Consider the following 15,325-nt stretch of genomic DNA (forward strand, 5'->3'; position numbering starts at 1 on the left):
CAGTAGATGGAAATTGTGTCTTTTGGGAAATCAGCCCTGATCGTCAGGCAAAGCCCTCACTGTGGGAGGGGAGCTGAGGGTGACAAGGGAGCAGCTTGTGCCTGGCACCCCTAAGCTTTCCCACAGCAAGAGCTGAGGGCTCTGCCACAGTGGCACTGGGGCTGTGCAGGCTGCTGGGGCTACCCATGGCTCTGGGGGGCTCAGCCCGAGCTTCTTTCCAAAGTTGGGCTAGAAAAACCCTCTGTTGGATGGGGCTGAGCCTTCCCAAAACCTCATGAATGGCTGCGTCCAAGTCTGCACCCTGTGGGCAGCAGCTGCCTCCTCTGCTGCTTCCCTGCTTGTGTTTCCTTATCAGAGATACTCTCCTCCCTAGTTGTCTCCACCTCCCTTTTCCCTCCTGCCATGCGTGATCTAGCCTAAATATTTCTGTCCATAGCTTCAGGACACTGCTGGGTATCCTGCCATCTTTGGAGATTGCAAATAATTCCCTGCCTTCATTTATGTCATTACCTTGAAGGTATTTATAGAGTGTGGTCTTGAGTGGAAAGGAAGGCTATATATAAACTATTTGACTATATATAAAGGCGAGATCCCTTGGTCCTTAGCTGCAAACTGCCTGAAACTGCTCCTGATTTAAACTTTTATCCTGTTTGCTGCATGTTTTGGACTTCAAAGGTCCATCTTCATTACTTAAATCCCCATCCTGGTAGAAACTCACGTGTAGGAGGAAATGTGGGGACTGAGCTATGTCCCATGGCAGATGCCTGGCCCCAGAGCTGCCACAGTCTCAGCACAGGTCCAGACTCCATGCTCAGCATCCTTACTCTTTACTGCCACGGCTCAGCGTGCTTCCCTCTGCTCCCAAAGCGTGTCCTGGCAGTTTCACTGGCTGCTGCAGCCACGCAGGAGGTGTCTCGGTGTTAATGAGGGGCGATGGTATCCCAGGGCAAGGGCAGGATGGCCAGACTGCCCGGCAGCTGCTGCTTGAACAGACTCCAGAGGTTGTTTCGTTTCCTGGTGGGCCGGCATCTGTCACTTGAGCCCTGGGAAACAACTTCTTATTATTAACAATAATAATTACTATAATGATAACAATAATAATAGAAGCCCTCTGGATGTCTGTGTCTCCTCCAGCCCGGGACCATGGGGAGCAGCAAGAGCAAGCCCAAAGACCCCAGCCAGCGCCGGCGCAGCCTGGAGCCCGCTGAAAACACCCACCATGGGGGTTACCCAGCCTCGCAGACACCCAGCAAGGCGGCTGCTCCCGACGCCCACCGCACCCCCAGCCGCTCCTTTGGGACCATGGCTGCTGAATCCAAGCTCTTTGGAGGCTTCAACACCTCTGACACGGTCACCTCGCCGCAGCGTGCCGGGGCGCTGGCTGGTCCGTGTGGGTTGGGGCTCGCCAGGGTGGGGAGGGTCTCAGGCTGGTCTTGGTGGGTTTGTGTCCAGCTTCTTGGGGTCTCGGGCTTTTGAGGGGCTCTGGGCTTGGGGGAGGAGCAGATCTGTGTTATCAGCCAGTGGGAGGATGGTGAGAGGGTGGTGAGCACTGTTCCATGGCCTCACCCATGGCTGTGCCCCTCCTGAGTGCTCTTTGTCACAGGGGGAGTCACCACCTTCGTGGCCCTCTACGACTACGAGTCCCGGACCGAAACGGACTTGTCCTTCAAGAAAGGAGAGCGCCTGCAAATCGTCAACAACACGTGAGTGTCCCTGTCCCTGCAGCCAAGCCCATGTGGTGAGCTGTCACCTCTGTCCCTGCTGTGGAACCCCCCCCCCAGCCTGGCAGGACCAGCTCTCCCAGGGGTGGGTGCTGAGAGAGATGTGCCAAAATGCTCATGGACACGATGACTTGTCCAAGGACACTGACACTGGAAGCAGTCACTTGCCTGCTTCCTCATCCTCCTGGCCCTGCTGCTGGTCACTGTGGCCTCACAGCCTTGTCACCAAGCCACGTCCTCTGCTTGCTGGCCATTCTGTGCCCTCCAACACAGAGCCACGTCCCCAGCAGTCCCGTCCCCATCCGTGCTCAGCTCCCTTTTGTTTGCCTGGACACATCCCTTAGCTTCATGGGTGCTTTCCCCTGTGCTTGTATGCTGTCTCTGGTCTCAGCTTCTCTCTTGACTCTTCTTTCTCTCCCTCCATGCTGCCGTTTAGGAGAAAAGTGGATGTCAGGTGTGTATTGCACATTCTTACTATTATTAAAAATGACCTAAATAACCAAAGCCCATCTGCTGCCCACATGAGGGCAGGTTGGATGGAGCAGGGCTGGGAGGAGATGATTTCCAGATGGTTTTGTGGTTGGTTGCATTTGTCCCACCTGAGTGATCAGAACAGAGCAGGGAGTTCCTTCCCATGCTGGGGAACTGTTCCATCCAGAGCTGTGTCTGCACCTGGGAGCTCTGAACCCATCCCCTTCCCTTGTCCATGCCTGGCTTCCCTCTGCACTCTCTTTCAGGTTGGCTCTCCACTCCCCCCTGGCCTTTGCATTTTTCTTCTGCATTTTTTAATTTTACTTTTATATTTCATGAGTGGCTCTGGTGATTCAAGTATTCCCTTAGGGGTCTGACCCCCTGGTTTGCTCTCCATCCTGCTCCCCACAGCACATCCATCACGTGCAGGGCAGCATGACCAGCTGGAATATGCTCCTGAAAATGATCCTGCATTAAACCCATGTGTGGTCCATCCTGACAGGGGGCACGCACAGTCCAGAGCCTGGCTGGCAGAGCCAGTGTCCCCAGCCATGGAGCTGCCACAGGGTCTGCAGCTCCTGCTCCCCCTCCACTGCTGCCTTCCAACACAGGCACCCAAAACAGCTTTGCAAAGTCCAAGGGTGGAAAGATGAGGGAACATCCCAGGAGTGAGATTTCTCCTGAGATGCTTGGGCAGTGTGGCACAAACATGTTTTCAATCTGATCCTTGTTCTCATTGTTCCGATGCTGTTTATTAATGGTGATGTGTTTCATCTATGAAGTCTGGGATGGGCAGCGTTTCAGTGTTGCAGGAAAAGCCTGAATTTGGGAGTTTTGGTGCTTCTTACTTCCAGTCTCAGCAGTGTGTGAGCTCCATGCTTGAGTTCTGCTTTGGACTGTTGCAAAGTGAGCTCTGGAGGTCCAGATCAGACCCACATATGAGGGGGGGGGTTTTATGCCTTTTATCAGTTCTGGGGTTTCTGCACTATTTTTTTCCTCTACTGCTATTTGTCAAAGGCTTGGACAGAGGGAAGGGTTGGTCTGTGATGGGCTCTGCAGCATCCTGGGGAGCAAAAGGGCTTTTTTTGGTGATGCAGTCCTTTGGTGGAGGGTGCAGGATGTAGCTGCCAACCTTCCCAGTGTTTGTGTGGGTGCAATGTCCACAGGGAGAGAGGCAGTGGAGGAAGCTGGGCAGTCTGTGCAGTGCTCAGGAGGTGAATCACTCTTCTCACTGACCTCCTTGAGATGCTCACACAGTCTGTGAACAGCTCGGGCTGCTGCACTTTGGGGACAGCAACAGACAGATGTGTGATGTCCCCTTCCTCTAGGGTCCCTGGCAGGACAGTCAGTGCCCTGGAGTTGTGGGAAGGGGACTTGGGTTCAGTCCGGGAAGGGCTGGCAAGTGCTGGGCATAGTGGGAGCCCATGGCTAGGGTGGCTTTGCAGGGTGGCAGCAGGTTTTGGCTGATCTGATGGGGCTGGGGCTGCTCAGGGTGAGAGGAGGAGCCTCCACATCGCTCACCTCCCTGCTCTGGGTCATCCTACCAATCCACCCAGTTCAGGAAGGCTCTTGTGGTACCATTGCTAGTGGGAAGGAGTCTCCTCCCAGCCAGCAGGCAGCCAGCTGGGATGTGGTGGGATATTTTGGGTAAGACTGTGCAGGGAATTGTTGAAATGCTTTGTTTTGATGATGATGATGATTATTATTTTTTTCCCCACTGAGACATTTTTGGAATAGTTTGTTTTGCTGAATTCCCAGCTTGTAGCCTTGCAGCCCAAGCTGGAATGAAGCCACAAGTCAAAAGCTGGGCATTTTTCAAGCAGATGTTTACTCTGGTCCTGTGGGAAAGGAGCCCAACCAGCCTCCTGTCCCCTTCAGAGCCACCTCAGTAAAGGTGACTGGGGCAACAGCCCTGGCTGAGGAGCACAAGCTGCCTGCCATGAGATGTGCTGGGGCTGGAAGAAGCTAAAATGTCATCCAGGGCTGCTGTGAGGCTGGTCCAGGGGCAGAGCCCAGCTCTATGGGTGGGAGGAGATGCCTGGAAGGCACTCCTATCCCCACCCCACTGACACCATAGCAGGGAGCCGGGGGCCGTGTCTGGGTTATCCTGGTGCTTTGAAGCATCACTGGTTTAGCTGGGAAAAGCACAGGTCTCAAGCAGCTGGTGAGTCTGGAGCAAGGATGGAGGTTTACACGTCTGCAGGGTCAGGGATGGGTCTGGATGTGGTCTGATGAGCCTTGTAGTGGTGACTGAGGTTATTGGTGTTTTTCTGTACCATGTTTGCGGACGTTGTCCTGCCAAGTCCTTGAATCCTTACGGTGCTGTTCCCACAAATCTGCAGTTTTCCCGTAGCCTCGTCTCCCTTGTGGTCAGGATGAATTCAGTGACTGTCTTTGATGGGCAAGAAGATGCAGGTGGTGGGAGGAAAAGCCCTGCTGTCTGCAGGAAGGGGAAGCCGCCTCCTGCTGCCCTCTTGTTCTTCTCTATTTGTTGTCCTTCCCAGCCCCATCCGGAGCAGGAGCCGGCGGGAAGGAGGGCAGAGCACCCTCCAGCTCCTGGGGACGTGCCTGGGGCCGCTATGCCCGGGCAGGAGGCATGGACAGTGGCTCAGCCCCAGGTTTTTAGGGACAAGGAGCCTCACTGGTGGCTGTGCAGGCACAGCCCTCGCTGGGGCAGCAGGAGGCTCACGGTCAGAGCCACAGCCCTGCAGGGTGTCCATCCCATGGCTGTGAATGGGACACCCGGGCTGGACACATCCCACTGCATCCAGGCTGGACACCACAGCTGGGCAGGGCTCAGCCCCTGCCCAAGCCTCAGCCCTGTCCTGCTGCTTTTCTGCAGCCTGTGTTTAACTAACTCCCTTGGGTCTTCCTGGTGCCTTTTATAATCACTGCCATTAATCTGTCGCTTCTCCCTGTTTCCTGTCCCTCCCCTCGCCTGCTGCTCCCTGCTGCCAGGACCCCCAGTGCCTCACAGCCTCCAGCCAGATCCCCTTCCCATTCAGGTGGCTCCAAAGGTATTTTGCCTTGCTGGCTGCCCTGCCTGATTCAGGTTTAAAGCATTCCACATGTGGATGGGTGGCCCCAGTAATGAGAGCTCACCCAAACGGAGCCACGGGAAGAGGCTGGCAGCAGGAACACTCCTGGCTGGGGTCTGGCTGTGGGGTTGGGGTCTGTGGGGCCGCACCTTTTCCCAGTGGGGCTCTGTGCTGGCTCATCCTCCCCCGGTGCCTGTGGGCGGGTGAGGGGCTGGCCAGGGGGCTCCTGGCTTCACACTGAGTGTGTTTTGGTTCTCTTGCAGGGAAGGTGACTGGTGGCTGGCTCATTCCCTCACTACAGGACAGACGGGCTACATCCCCAGTAACTATGTCGCACCCTCAGACTCCATCCAGGCTGAAGAGTAATTGCCATCTTTTAGACAGTTTATAGCAAACACACCCCGAGCGCTCCCCCTCCACCCCTGCCCCGCTCCTGGGCGAAGCCTCCAAGTTCTCTGGGTTTTTCCTTTTTGTTAGTTTTCCCTGCTGAATGTGCAAACCAGCCTGTCTTTAAGACCATTAAGTGCAGAGCTGCAGTGTGCTTGCATGGTGGAGGGGTGAGCGGTGGCATAGCAGGACTGTGGATGCTTTTGGTCTGGTTTTTATGGAGAGCCTGGAGAAGAGAAGGCTCCAGGGAGATCTCATTGCAGCCTTTCAGGACTTAAAGGGGGTTCCTAAAAAGGAGAGAGAGAGACTTTTTACACAGGCAGAGAGGCCTGTGAGAGGACAAGAGGAAACATTTTAAACTAAAAGAGGAGAGATTTAGATTAGATGTTAGGAGAAAATTCTTTACCCAGTGGATTGTGAGACACTGGCACAGGTTGCCCAGAGAAGTGTGACTGCCCCATCCCTGGAAGTGTTCAAGGCCAGTTTGGATGGGGCTTGGAGCAACCTGGTCTAACTGAAGGTGTGGCACCACATGGCAGGGGAGCAATGCCCAGCCCAGGCTGTACAGGGACATGGCACACCCCGAGGTGCCAGAGCCTGGAGCTGCAGCCCCTGGTCTCCCAAACCTGCAGTGGGTGGGCCAGGGCTGAGCCCCCTGCTTGGGCAGGCAGTGGAGGGGGGGTAGTGCCAGGTGCTGAGCCACTGCCTTTCTCCTGCAGGTGGTATTTTGGGAAGATCACTCGCCGGGAGTCCGAGCGGCTGCTGCTCAACCCCGAAAACCCCCGAGGGACTTTCTTGGTCCGGGAGAGCGAGACCACGAAAGGTGAGCAGGGCTGGCCTGGAGGAGACCCTCTCTTGGGGGTGTGGGGGTACCCTGCGTCCCCTCGGTCTCTCCTGCTGGTGCTGGTCTCCAGGGAGCCGATGCTGACGTGGCCATCACATCACCAGTGACACTTGGCCTGTGCCAAATGCACTGTTACACCACTGAGCCCATGGGCTGCAGGGACACGGCCACTTCTGTCCCACCACTGCCTGCCCAGTGAGTGCCCTTCAGAACATCTCTGCCTGAACAGAGATGGTTCAGCTCATGGCAGGGTGGAAGCCAGGGGTCTCACCAACTCTGGAAAGACCACCAGGCAGGATGGTCTCTTTTCCTGTTTTTTTTGTTATTGGTTTGTTTGGTTGGGTTTTTGTACACCCCCAACCAGATGATTTTTTGGTTTTCCCCTGGTTCCTGTATAGTGACAAAATCTTGAATGTGTTCTTCCTGGGCAGTCAGGCCTAGGGAGTGATGAACTTTAGTCCCTCTTTCAAGTCTGACAAGTCTTTATACTTGTTTTCTGTCTCCCAAAACACGAGTTGTGATCTGTGAGGTTTGACTGCTGAGGATGATGGAAATTTAGTTTCTTTTGGCTCCAAATGCCCCTTTGGGAAAAGCTCCCTGATGTTCCCTTGTGGTTTTATGCCTTGAACTTATCACTATTTATTTTATCCTGGTGGAAACAGCTCCTTTAAGCAGCAGCATAAATCTTCCCCTCTGCTATCTGTGGCCCCAGCAAGACCACCTTGTTCTCATGTGGGCAGAGCAGAGCCAAGCTCCTGAAGCAATGCCCATGGTGGGATTTGTGGAGGAGGCAGTTGGGCCCACCAGCCCTTTGGCTCCTCTCTGAGATGCTGAGGAGTTGCTGGTCAGCAGCTCCCCTCAGCCTGGCTTTGCCTGCTCCTCTCCCCTTGTTAGCACATCCTGTAGGATGGCTGGTGGCAAGGCTTGGCAGAGCTGCTGTGCAAGCAGAGGGCAGCTGGAGGTTGTGATGGCGTGGCATGGCTGTGCCGTTCCTCCCTGGCACCTGGTGCCAGCTCGTGCAGCCAGGAGCTGCTCCCCATCCTCTGCTTTTGGGTGAAAGCAGCACCTCCGTGCCCAGTCCTGCCTCCCCATGCCCACCCACGGTGGGACGCCATGGGGAGCACCCATCCATGGCACACCTCCCCCAGCCCCTCGGTCCTGCCCACAGGTGCCTATTGCCTCTCTGTGTCCGACTTCGACAACGCCAAGGGGCTCAACGTGAAGCACTACAAGATCCGCAAGTTGGACAGTGGCGGCTTCTACATCACCTCCCGCACCCAGTTCAACAGCCTGCAGCAGCTGGTGGCCTACTACTCCAGTGGGTAGCCATACGGGGTCCCCTGGGGGTCGGGGTGGCATCCTGGGTGCTGTCCCTGCCTTTGCTGCTGGGCAGGTGCTGCAGGGAAGTCACTGCTGAGCTGGGGGACACCAAACCAGTTGTGTGGGACTGGGTTTTAGGGCAGAGGGTGAGGGTTTGGGTACAGGTCCCCAAGGTGTTTGCAGGAGATGTGGGGTAGACATCACATGCCTAAATACCCGTGTGTCACCCTGCTGTTGTCCCTTCCTGTGCCAGAACATGCTGATGGTTTGTGCCACCGTCTCACCAATGTCTGCCCCATGTCCAAGCCCCAGACCCAAGGCCTTGCCAAGGATGCTTGGGAAATCCCCCGGGAATCACTGCGGCTGGAGGTCAAGCTGGGACAGGGCTGCTTCGGAGAGGTGTGGATGGGTAAGGACCACTCCCACCCTGCTGTCCCCTCTGTGTCACCACCTGCATCCTGTCCCCAGCCATCTGCAGATGCCTGGAGCCTGTGGTGGGGTGGGGGAGCAGTGGAGGGACACGGCTCCCTGCCCCATACGCGTGTCCTGAGCAACATGTCCTGTGCCACAGGGACCTGGAATGGCACCACCCGGGTGGCCATCAAGACACTGAAGCCTGGCACCATGTCCCCAGAGGCCTTCCTGCAGGAAGCCCAGGTCATGAAGAAGCTCCGGCACGAGAAGCTGGTTCAGCTCTACGCTGTGGTGTCAGAGGAGCCCATTTACATCGTCACTGAGTACATGAGCAAGGGTGAGCATGGGAGGGACACCGAGGGGGCAGCTGAGGGGCTCTGCTCCTCCAGATTGCTCTGACCATGGTTTTCCTTACAGGGAGCCTCCTGGACTTCCTGAAGGGTGAGATGGGCAAGTACCTGCGGCTGCCCCAGCTTGTGGATATGGCTGCTCAGGTGAGTTTGCACATCTCTGGGCCTCCCACATTCCTTGTGAGGGCACTGGCTGCCTGAGCCTCTCACTGGGCTGTGGTGGCTGTCACTGGTCAGGCAGTGGGGTGCTGGGCTCTCCCTGGGGACCCTCGTGTCACCCTGTCAGCCACAGTGCCCCACATGCTGGTCCCCACAGATTGCATCTGGCATGGCCTATGTGGAGAGGATGAACTATGTCCACCGGGACCTACGGGCAGCCAACATCCTGGTGGGGGAGAACCTGGTGTGCAAAGTGGCTGATTTTGGCTTGGCACGACTCATCGAGGACAATGAGTACACCGCTCGGCAAGGTGAGTGCCCACGGCTGCCGGCACCGCACCCGGGCAGGTGGCACCGGAGCAATGGCCATCGGCCCCCACGGTGTGCGTTGTGCCTGGAGCCAGCACATGGCTCTGGTTGCATGGGGGTCCTGGAGGCACCCCCTCACCTTGCCTCTCCATCCAGGTGCAAAGTTCCCCATCAAGTGGACGGCCCCCGAAGCGGCTCTGTACGGCAGGTTTACCATCAAGTCAGATGTCTGGTCCTTTGGCATCCTCTTGACCGAGCTGACCACCAAGGGCAGAGTGCCATACCCAGGTGAGGACTGGCACCTGCTGGCAGAGGCCCTGTCCCTATTGTAGTGCCCAACACCAGCTGTCCATGCCCAGCGCTTGCCCCTGAGCTGCCTCTTCCCAGGTCGGATCCTGCCCCACTGGGGTGAGCAGATATTGTCCAGGATGCAGTGTCCCAGCCACCCTGTCCTACTCTAGTCCCTGAGCAAGGTGACAGGGACAAGTGCTGCTAGGTTCCTCTCTCCCTGGGTCACTGGGATTGCCCCTAAGGCATGTCCTGGCAGACACCCTTGGTGTCCCCCCGGGACAGGCACAGTTCAGGACTGGCCTGGCTCTGATCAATGCCCTGTCTCCTCTGGCCGCTCGCAGGGATGGTGAACCGGGAGGTGCTGGACCAGGTGGAGCGGGGCTACCGCATGCCCTGCCCGCCCGAGTGCCCCGAGTCCCTGCACGACCTCATGTGCCAGTGCTGGCGGAAGGACCCGGAGGAGAGACCCACCTTCGAGTACCTGCAGGCTTTCCTGGAGGACTACTTCACCTCGACAGAGCCCCAGTACCAGCCTGGAGAGAACCTATAGACACGGGGCTCCTCCTGGCACCAGGGACACTGCTGTCCTCACCACGGGGCGCCGAGGGCTGGCCTCCCCACCGAGGGGCTGTGTTTGTGGGGCAGCCCTGGAGCAGGACAGGGCATTAGCTCTGGATGCAGCTGGGGGAGCCGCTGGCTTCCCCCATTGCTCATTAAGACTTCTGGCCCGGGTTTAACGAAGCGGCGCTGTCCTGCTGGCGAGAGGAGCCTATGGGCACCAACGGAGCCAGCTCAGGAGGGCAAGCAGAGCATCTCCTGCCAAGAGACTTGGGTTTTGGGAGACTTTTTTCCCCCCACAGCTCTGGGGTGAGCCAGGAGGAATTGGGGGACAGCATCGCCCCACCTCAGACACATGGTCCCAGTCTCCTGCACCCCCTTTCTAAATCAGCACAAATTTCCTTGCCCCTTCACCTTCCCCACCATCTTCCTCTTGGCTCCAGCTCTCCTGAGGATGCTGGAAGAGATGTTTTGCCACAGAGATGTCACAATCCGAGGCTGGCTTGAATGGGGTGACGTGCCAGGGTGGTGGTGGTGGCGGCGTGGGATGACAGTGGAACTCTGGTGGTCCCTCTGGCCTCACCATGACCTTAATGGCTGCTGGGTTCTGGGACTCTGAAATGTGACTGCTCCAGGCTCTGATGACCATCACTGTCTCACAGGAGCACCTGGGCACATGATCAAATCTTCCAGCTATGTCTGTTCCCCCAAGGGACACGTCTCACCTCTCCCAGGAGCAGGACTGGGGATGCCAGCAGAGCCCTCAACCTGCTGCGCTTTCTCCCACCACATGCTCCAGGTCTTCCAGCCAGACCCTTGGGAAATACCCCCCAGCTGCCCTCCCCACCTCTGCCACCAGCTTTCCCACCAGCAGAGCCCCCTGGGCTGGCCCTACCACCAAATCCAGTGCCACTGTGGGGCTTGGGTGCATGGCCCATGTAGCTGTTCCGGGTGTGGGAATGTTTTGGAGGAAGTACTTGACTTTCACAGATGATTTTGTCCACCTGGTATGTTTTTAGCTGCCTTCCCTCTACCCATTGTGTCTCAGCTTCCAGGCAGCAGTCCCCATGCAGCATCCCCAGCCACATGCCACCACCTGGAAGTGATGTGCCACGTTTGCATCCTCATCTCCCCCATGCTCACTTCTAAAGGCCTCAGCCGTGTCTCAGCTGTGGGTGGCTATTCCTGCCCAGCTTTGTCCCACACACATCCCATGGGACTGATCCCTGGTGTCGGCAAGGCAACCCTTCATTCCCTGCCCTCTCCCACCCAGCACCTGCTTGTACATAGCCCTTGAGTGTTCCCTGCACTGTCCCAGACCTTGACTTCATTGCATGCGTTGGTGCCCAGCTGGAAACCTTTCACCATGGTGGTTCACAAAGCTTCACTCCTTCACCCCCTGGGTCCCAGAGACCCTTGCTCGGAGAGACCTGGGGGTCTTCGGATGCACTCCTGGAGCACGGTGGGTTGGGAGCTCGGGGGATGCTGTGGGGCAGGGGTGCTGGAGGGAAGGACCTGCAGAGGGGAGCCAGTGGCTGTGCCCTCCTCTCAGTCCTCAGGCAGTGGGCTTTCTGTGCCTCCCCATCACCTTTGGGATGGTGTTTGCCTCTGGCACAGCCTCCTCCCAGGCAGCAGACCCAAGCCGCCCCTCACCAGTCCCTGCCGTGGTGCCAGTGTCCTACAAAAGCTGGGTGGGAGCCAAGCATGGGCACAAGGTGGCCAAAACCCCCACCCCAGATCTCCACCAGAGCAGGACCCAGGCAAGCCACTGCCTCTCACTCACTCCCACAGCTCCCCGGTGTAGTGGTTTGACCAAGCCACTTATTTATGAACCAAGTACATGGTTGGTTGTTTGGTGGCTCCTTTTCTAATGAGTAAAACATTTAAAATCAGTTTGGACAGGCTCTTCAGCAGTATGGAGAAATCCTGCTGGCTTGAAGAGCAGCAGCTGGTTCAATGGATTTTTTTTTAAATCATTTTGGGAGTTGGAGCCTTTTCTCCCCCCCTCCCTTCCTAGCAGGTTTGCTGTGTTGGCATTTCTGCATATGGGCAGGGACCCCCCAAACCTCAATGTTCTGGGTCTTCCCATGTTTGCAGCCTTTTGGGATGGGCAGCTGCCACAAACGCCCTGTCCCTTGGTAGCTGTTCCAAGGGGTGGCTTATGCCATAGCTCTGCCTGAATTATAAAAAATCTCTGTCCCTGGGAGAAACCTTTTACAACTGTAACATGTGGAAGCCAGATTTGGTCTGGAAGCTGGGGAGAGAGAAGACAAGCACACGTGTTAAGGTTGGCTTTTGGTTGTCTGTTGCACGTGCAGGGTCTTGGGTGCAGCAGAACAGGAAGGGCGAGTGCAGCCTCTGGCTCTTTCTGGAAGGCAGCAGGTGCAAGGAGCACCCTGGGTTGGCTTAACTCCCCAAGGCTTTTCAGCAAGATCTGGTGAAGGAGATGTGCTGGGGACCCTTCACGGCAGAAGGCAGTAAGGCAATCCCAGAGAAGCCCTCCTGCACGGGGCTGTGTGTCCACATGTCCGTGTGTCCATCCGTGTTTCTGTGCAGTGCTTGTGGTGGGACCCATGTCGCCGGACTCACCACCACAGCCAGCGTGACCTGGAGGCCCTGGGAGTCCAGAGCCTCCCCTCCATCATCATTCTGTCTGCCAATTTACTTTTTAAGCCAATAAACTCCAGAGGGGAGCCCCTGCCTAAGGATGCTCCTTGGCTTCCTGGGCTCCCTAAAACCCTACAAGTCATTCTCCTCTGCTGTTATAATTTTTTTACAGTCTTTTGTAAGATCTCCAACTGACTATGCAGAGAACGTGTGGATCTGTGTCTCCCCATCTCCCTTACCTGCCTTTTTCAGTGTCTAAGTAAAATATTTAGCTTTTTTTTTTTTTTTTTTTTTTTTTTGGATAATAATAAAACTTTGGAAAAAAACCTGGAAAGGTTCAGCTTTGTGGGTGGTGGGGGGGTTGGAGATGCTTTGAAACTCTAACGTTGATGTAAATACTTTGCTATTTGATTATTAAATACAAACAGACCTCACAAAACAGAAGTGTAACTTGTGTATGAGAGGACATGTTAGCTCCTCAGCATCCCTGTTAGAGGAGCTGATGCTACCTGGAGCATGTGCAGTACCCATGTGAAGCTCCTGGTGCTTCAGACGCTTTTTCTGGAAAACGCTTCTGGGATCTGGTGCCGCTTCTGTGCTGCTGGAGCCATTCCCCACACAGGCTTGTGGTTCAGCACAGGATCAGGGCCATGTCCGGCATCTCCAGCAGTCCTGGAGGAAAAGCAAGTGACATGGTCATTGGGGTCAGGCCCTGAGGGGTGTTCCATGTGCCCCCAGCCTAGGACACGCTGGCAGAGCGGGACTCAGCCATTGCATGCCCCAAAGCAAGCCCAGGGCAGGGCAGGGGTGGTGTTCGTGCTGCCAAAATCCAAGGCACGGTGTCCCTGACTGAAGCCACCCAGGCTGGACTGGGGGGGACAAGACAGGGGCAGCCTCCCTTCAGCAGAATCTGCTTTATCAGCAGCTCCAAGAAACAGGCCTGCTCTGTTTAGGTAATTAGTGGGTGCTGATTGGGATCCACAGCGCTGGGGGTAGGAGGCTTTCTAAATGCAGAGTGAACACTGCTACTGTTTATTCACCGCTACCATCATCACCACTGTCTGGGGTGGCTTTAGTGCCCCAAGGTCCCAGTCTGGCTGCCCCCTCCTCCTCAGACTGGTAAGTGACTCAGTCTTATCACCTTAAAAATGTAACGCTTTATGCTTTGTTTGTCTTTAAAACAATTAAGCGATTGAGGGATTATCTCTTGTGTGCAGGTCTCTTGGCTCACGTGCAGTGCATGGGCTAGGGGTGGGCTGGCAAGGTCACCCCAGGAGGGAAGCTGAGGCCGTGGCTCCTCCAGCCTTTGGATCTGCACCTTTGGCGTTGCTGTTTGAGAATGGGATGGCCATGGGGGGCAAATGGAGGAGGAGATGGGTGCTGGGAGAGGCCAGGCTACTGCTGTCCAGCCTGAGCTCTGGGGCAGTGCAGGGGGGACTGAGGTGGTTTGTGTACAGGTGGTGAGGGCACTGGATTCAGTACTTCCAAGCCCTGCCTATGGCGCTGTTTGCTTCCTCCTCTCCCTGTCCTGTCCTCAGCCTCAGTGGCAGCTGAGGCGTCTTAAGAGGGTGTTAGGGTGAGGCTGTGGCTGCCCCTGAACAGCTCTAATGAGGAGGCAGGGGCAGTTTGTGCTGGCAGTGGGCTCTAAACTGGAGAGGATGAGTTGTTGTTTGACTTGAGCATCCCCTTCATTTACCCAAAGCTCAGTGGTAGCACTCCCCAAGAACATGGAGCCCTGGCTCCCGCAGGATAAATGCTTTTGAGTATACAGGACCCACCCTGAACTGCAAATCCTGAGGTCTGGGGTCTCTCCCACAGCCAAAACGCAGCAGAAGGTCTCCTGGGGCAGGAGCAGGTGCTGTTTGTTAAAGGGTTGGGTCACAGCAGGACTGTGCCCCTGTGTCAGGCTCTCAGGTTTTGCTGACAGTGCCACCAGAGCTCCCAGTGCCTGTTACTCACTGGAAACAAGGGGTGGACAGGAGGCTGCCAGCATGTGTTGACTTAGAGGACACAGCTTGCTGTCACTTGGATGTCATCTCCTCCAGCAGCAGGTGTGGGTGGCACCTGAGCTGCTCTCCCTTGCCCTACTATCAGAGGATTTGCCTTTGCTGGCAGAGTAGCAAAACCCTCTTGCCAAGGGTTAATCTCCAGGCTCTGGAGGGGAGGGCTAAAGTCCTTAACGGACTGTAGCTTACCTCCCACGGCTGGGAAACCACCTGATGTCAGAGAAATGCTGCAGGGCAGGGCTACCTGTGACCCTGAGCGATGTTTGTGGTTTCCTTGGCCCAGGAGATTTGGCTGGACAGCACGAGGGGACAAGCCTCTGGACTCGGCTGCCTCCCTGAGCCCACTGGTGGGTGCTTCCAGCCCAAATGGCTCCTCCATGGGATCAACCTCTTTCCTCTGGCTGCTGCTGTTCGTAAGGCCACGTTGTGGGCTTGTCTCAGGGTGAGCAGGAAGAGAATCCAGGCAAGGAGGCACAGATCACCCAGCAAGATCCCTGGATGAGAGGCGGATGCTGGGAGAGCAGGCTGATTCCCACCTGCACCCCAAGCAGTGCTGGGGAGCTCAACTCCCAAGTATCAGATCCTAAGATCTGCACTATCATGGATGTCAGGCAGATCTAAGGTTCAAAAATCCATATCATGGCAAGCCTTGTGGTATTCCAGCTGCTCATCCTGGGGATGCTTCCTCTCCCTGAGAAGGCTTGAGGAGCAGTATGAAAAGCCTCTGCACCCTAAGGCTGCACTGAGGAGTCCAAGGACTGCCTGAGCCAAGCTGCATCTCTAAGGATTGGAGCCTGAGCTGGGTTTTGGTTTTTTTTCCTTTATTGACCCTGCTGTGTCACTGATCTGT

General features: G+C 56.2%; 1 protein-coding gene across 1 annotated transcript; it reads left to right on the plus strand.

The window, feature by feature from the left end:
- Positions 1 to 1,143: 1,143 nt before the first annotated feature.
- SRC (SRC proto-oncogene, non-receptor tyrosine kinase) lies at positions 1,144 to 9,928 on the plus strand (the record flags this gene model as incomplete). The annotated part of the gene is made up of 11 exons (XM_082292954.1): positions 1,144 to 1,384; positions 1,604 to 1,703; positions 5,494 to 5,592; positions 6,337 to 6,440; positions 7,630 to 7,779; positions 8,035 to 8,190; positions 8,353 to 8,532; positions 8,613 to 8,689; positions 8,862 to 9,015; positions 9,170 to 9,301; positions 9,646 to 9,928. The coding sequence occupies 11 exons, from the start codon at positions 1,144 to 1,146 to the stop codon at positions 9,852 to 9,854; spliced, it is 1,602 nt and encodes a 533-aa protein (XP_082149080.1). The 3' UTR covers positions 9,855 to 9,928.
- Positions 9,929 to 15,325: the final 5,397 nt, after the last annotated feature.

This window comes from Coloeus monedula, assembly GCF_965178545.1.
Source record: "Coloeus monedula genome assembly, chromosome: 17".
Lineage (NCBI taxonomy): Eukaryota > Metazoa > Chordata > Aves > Passeriformes > Corvidae > Coloeus > Coloeus monedula.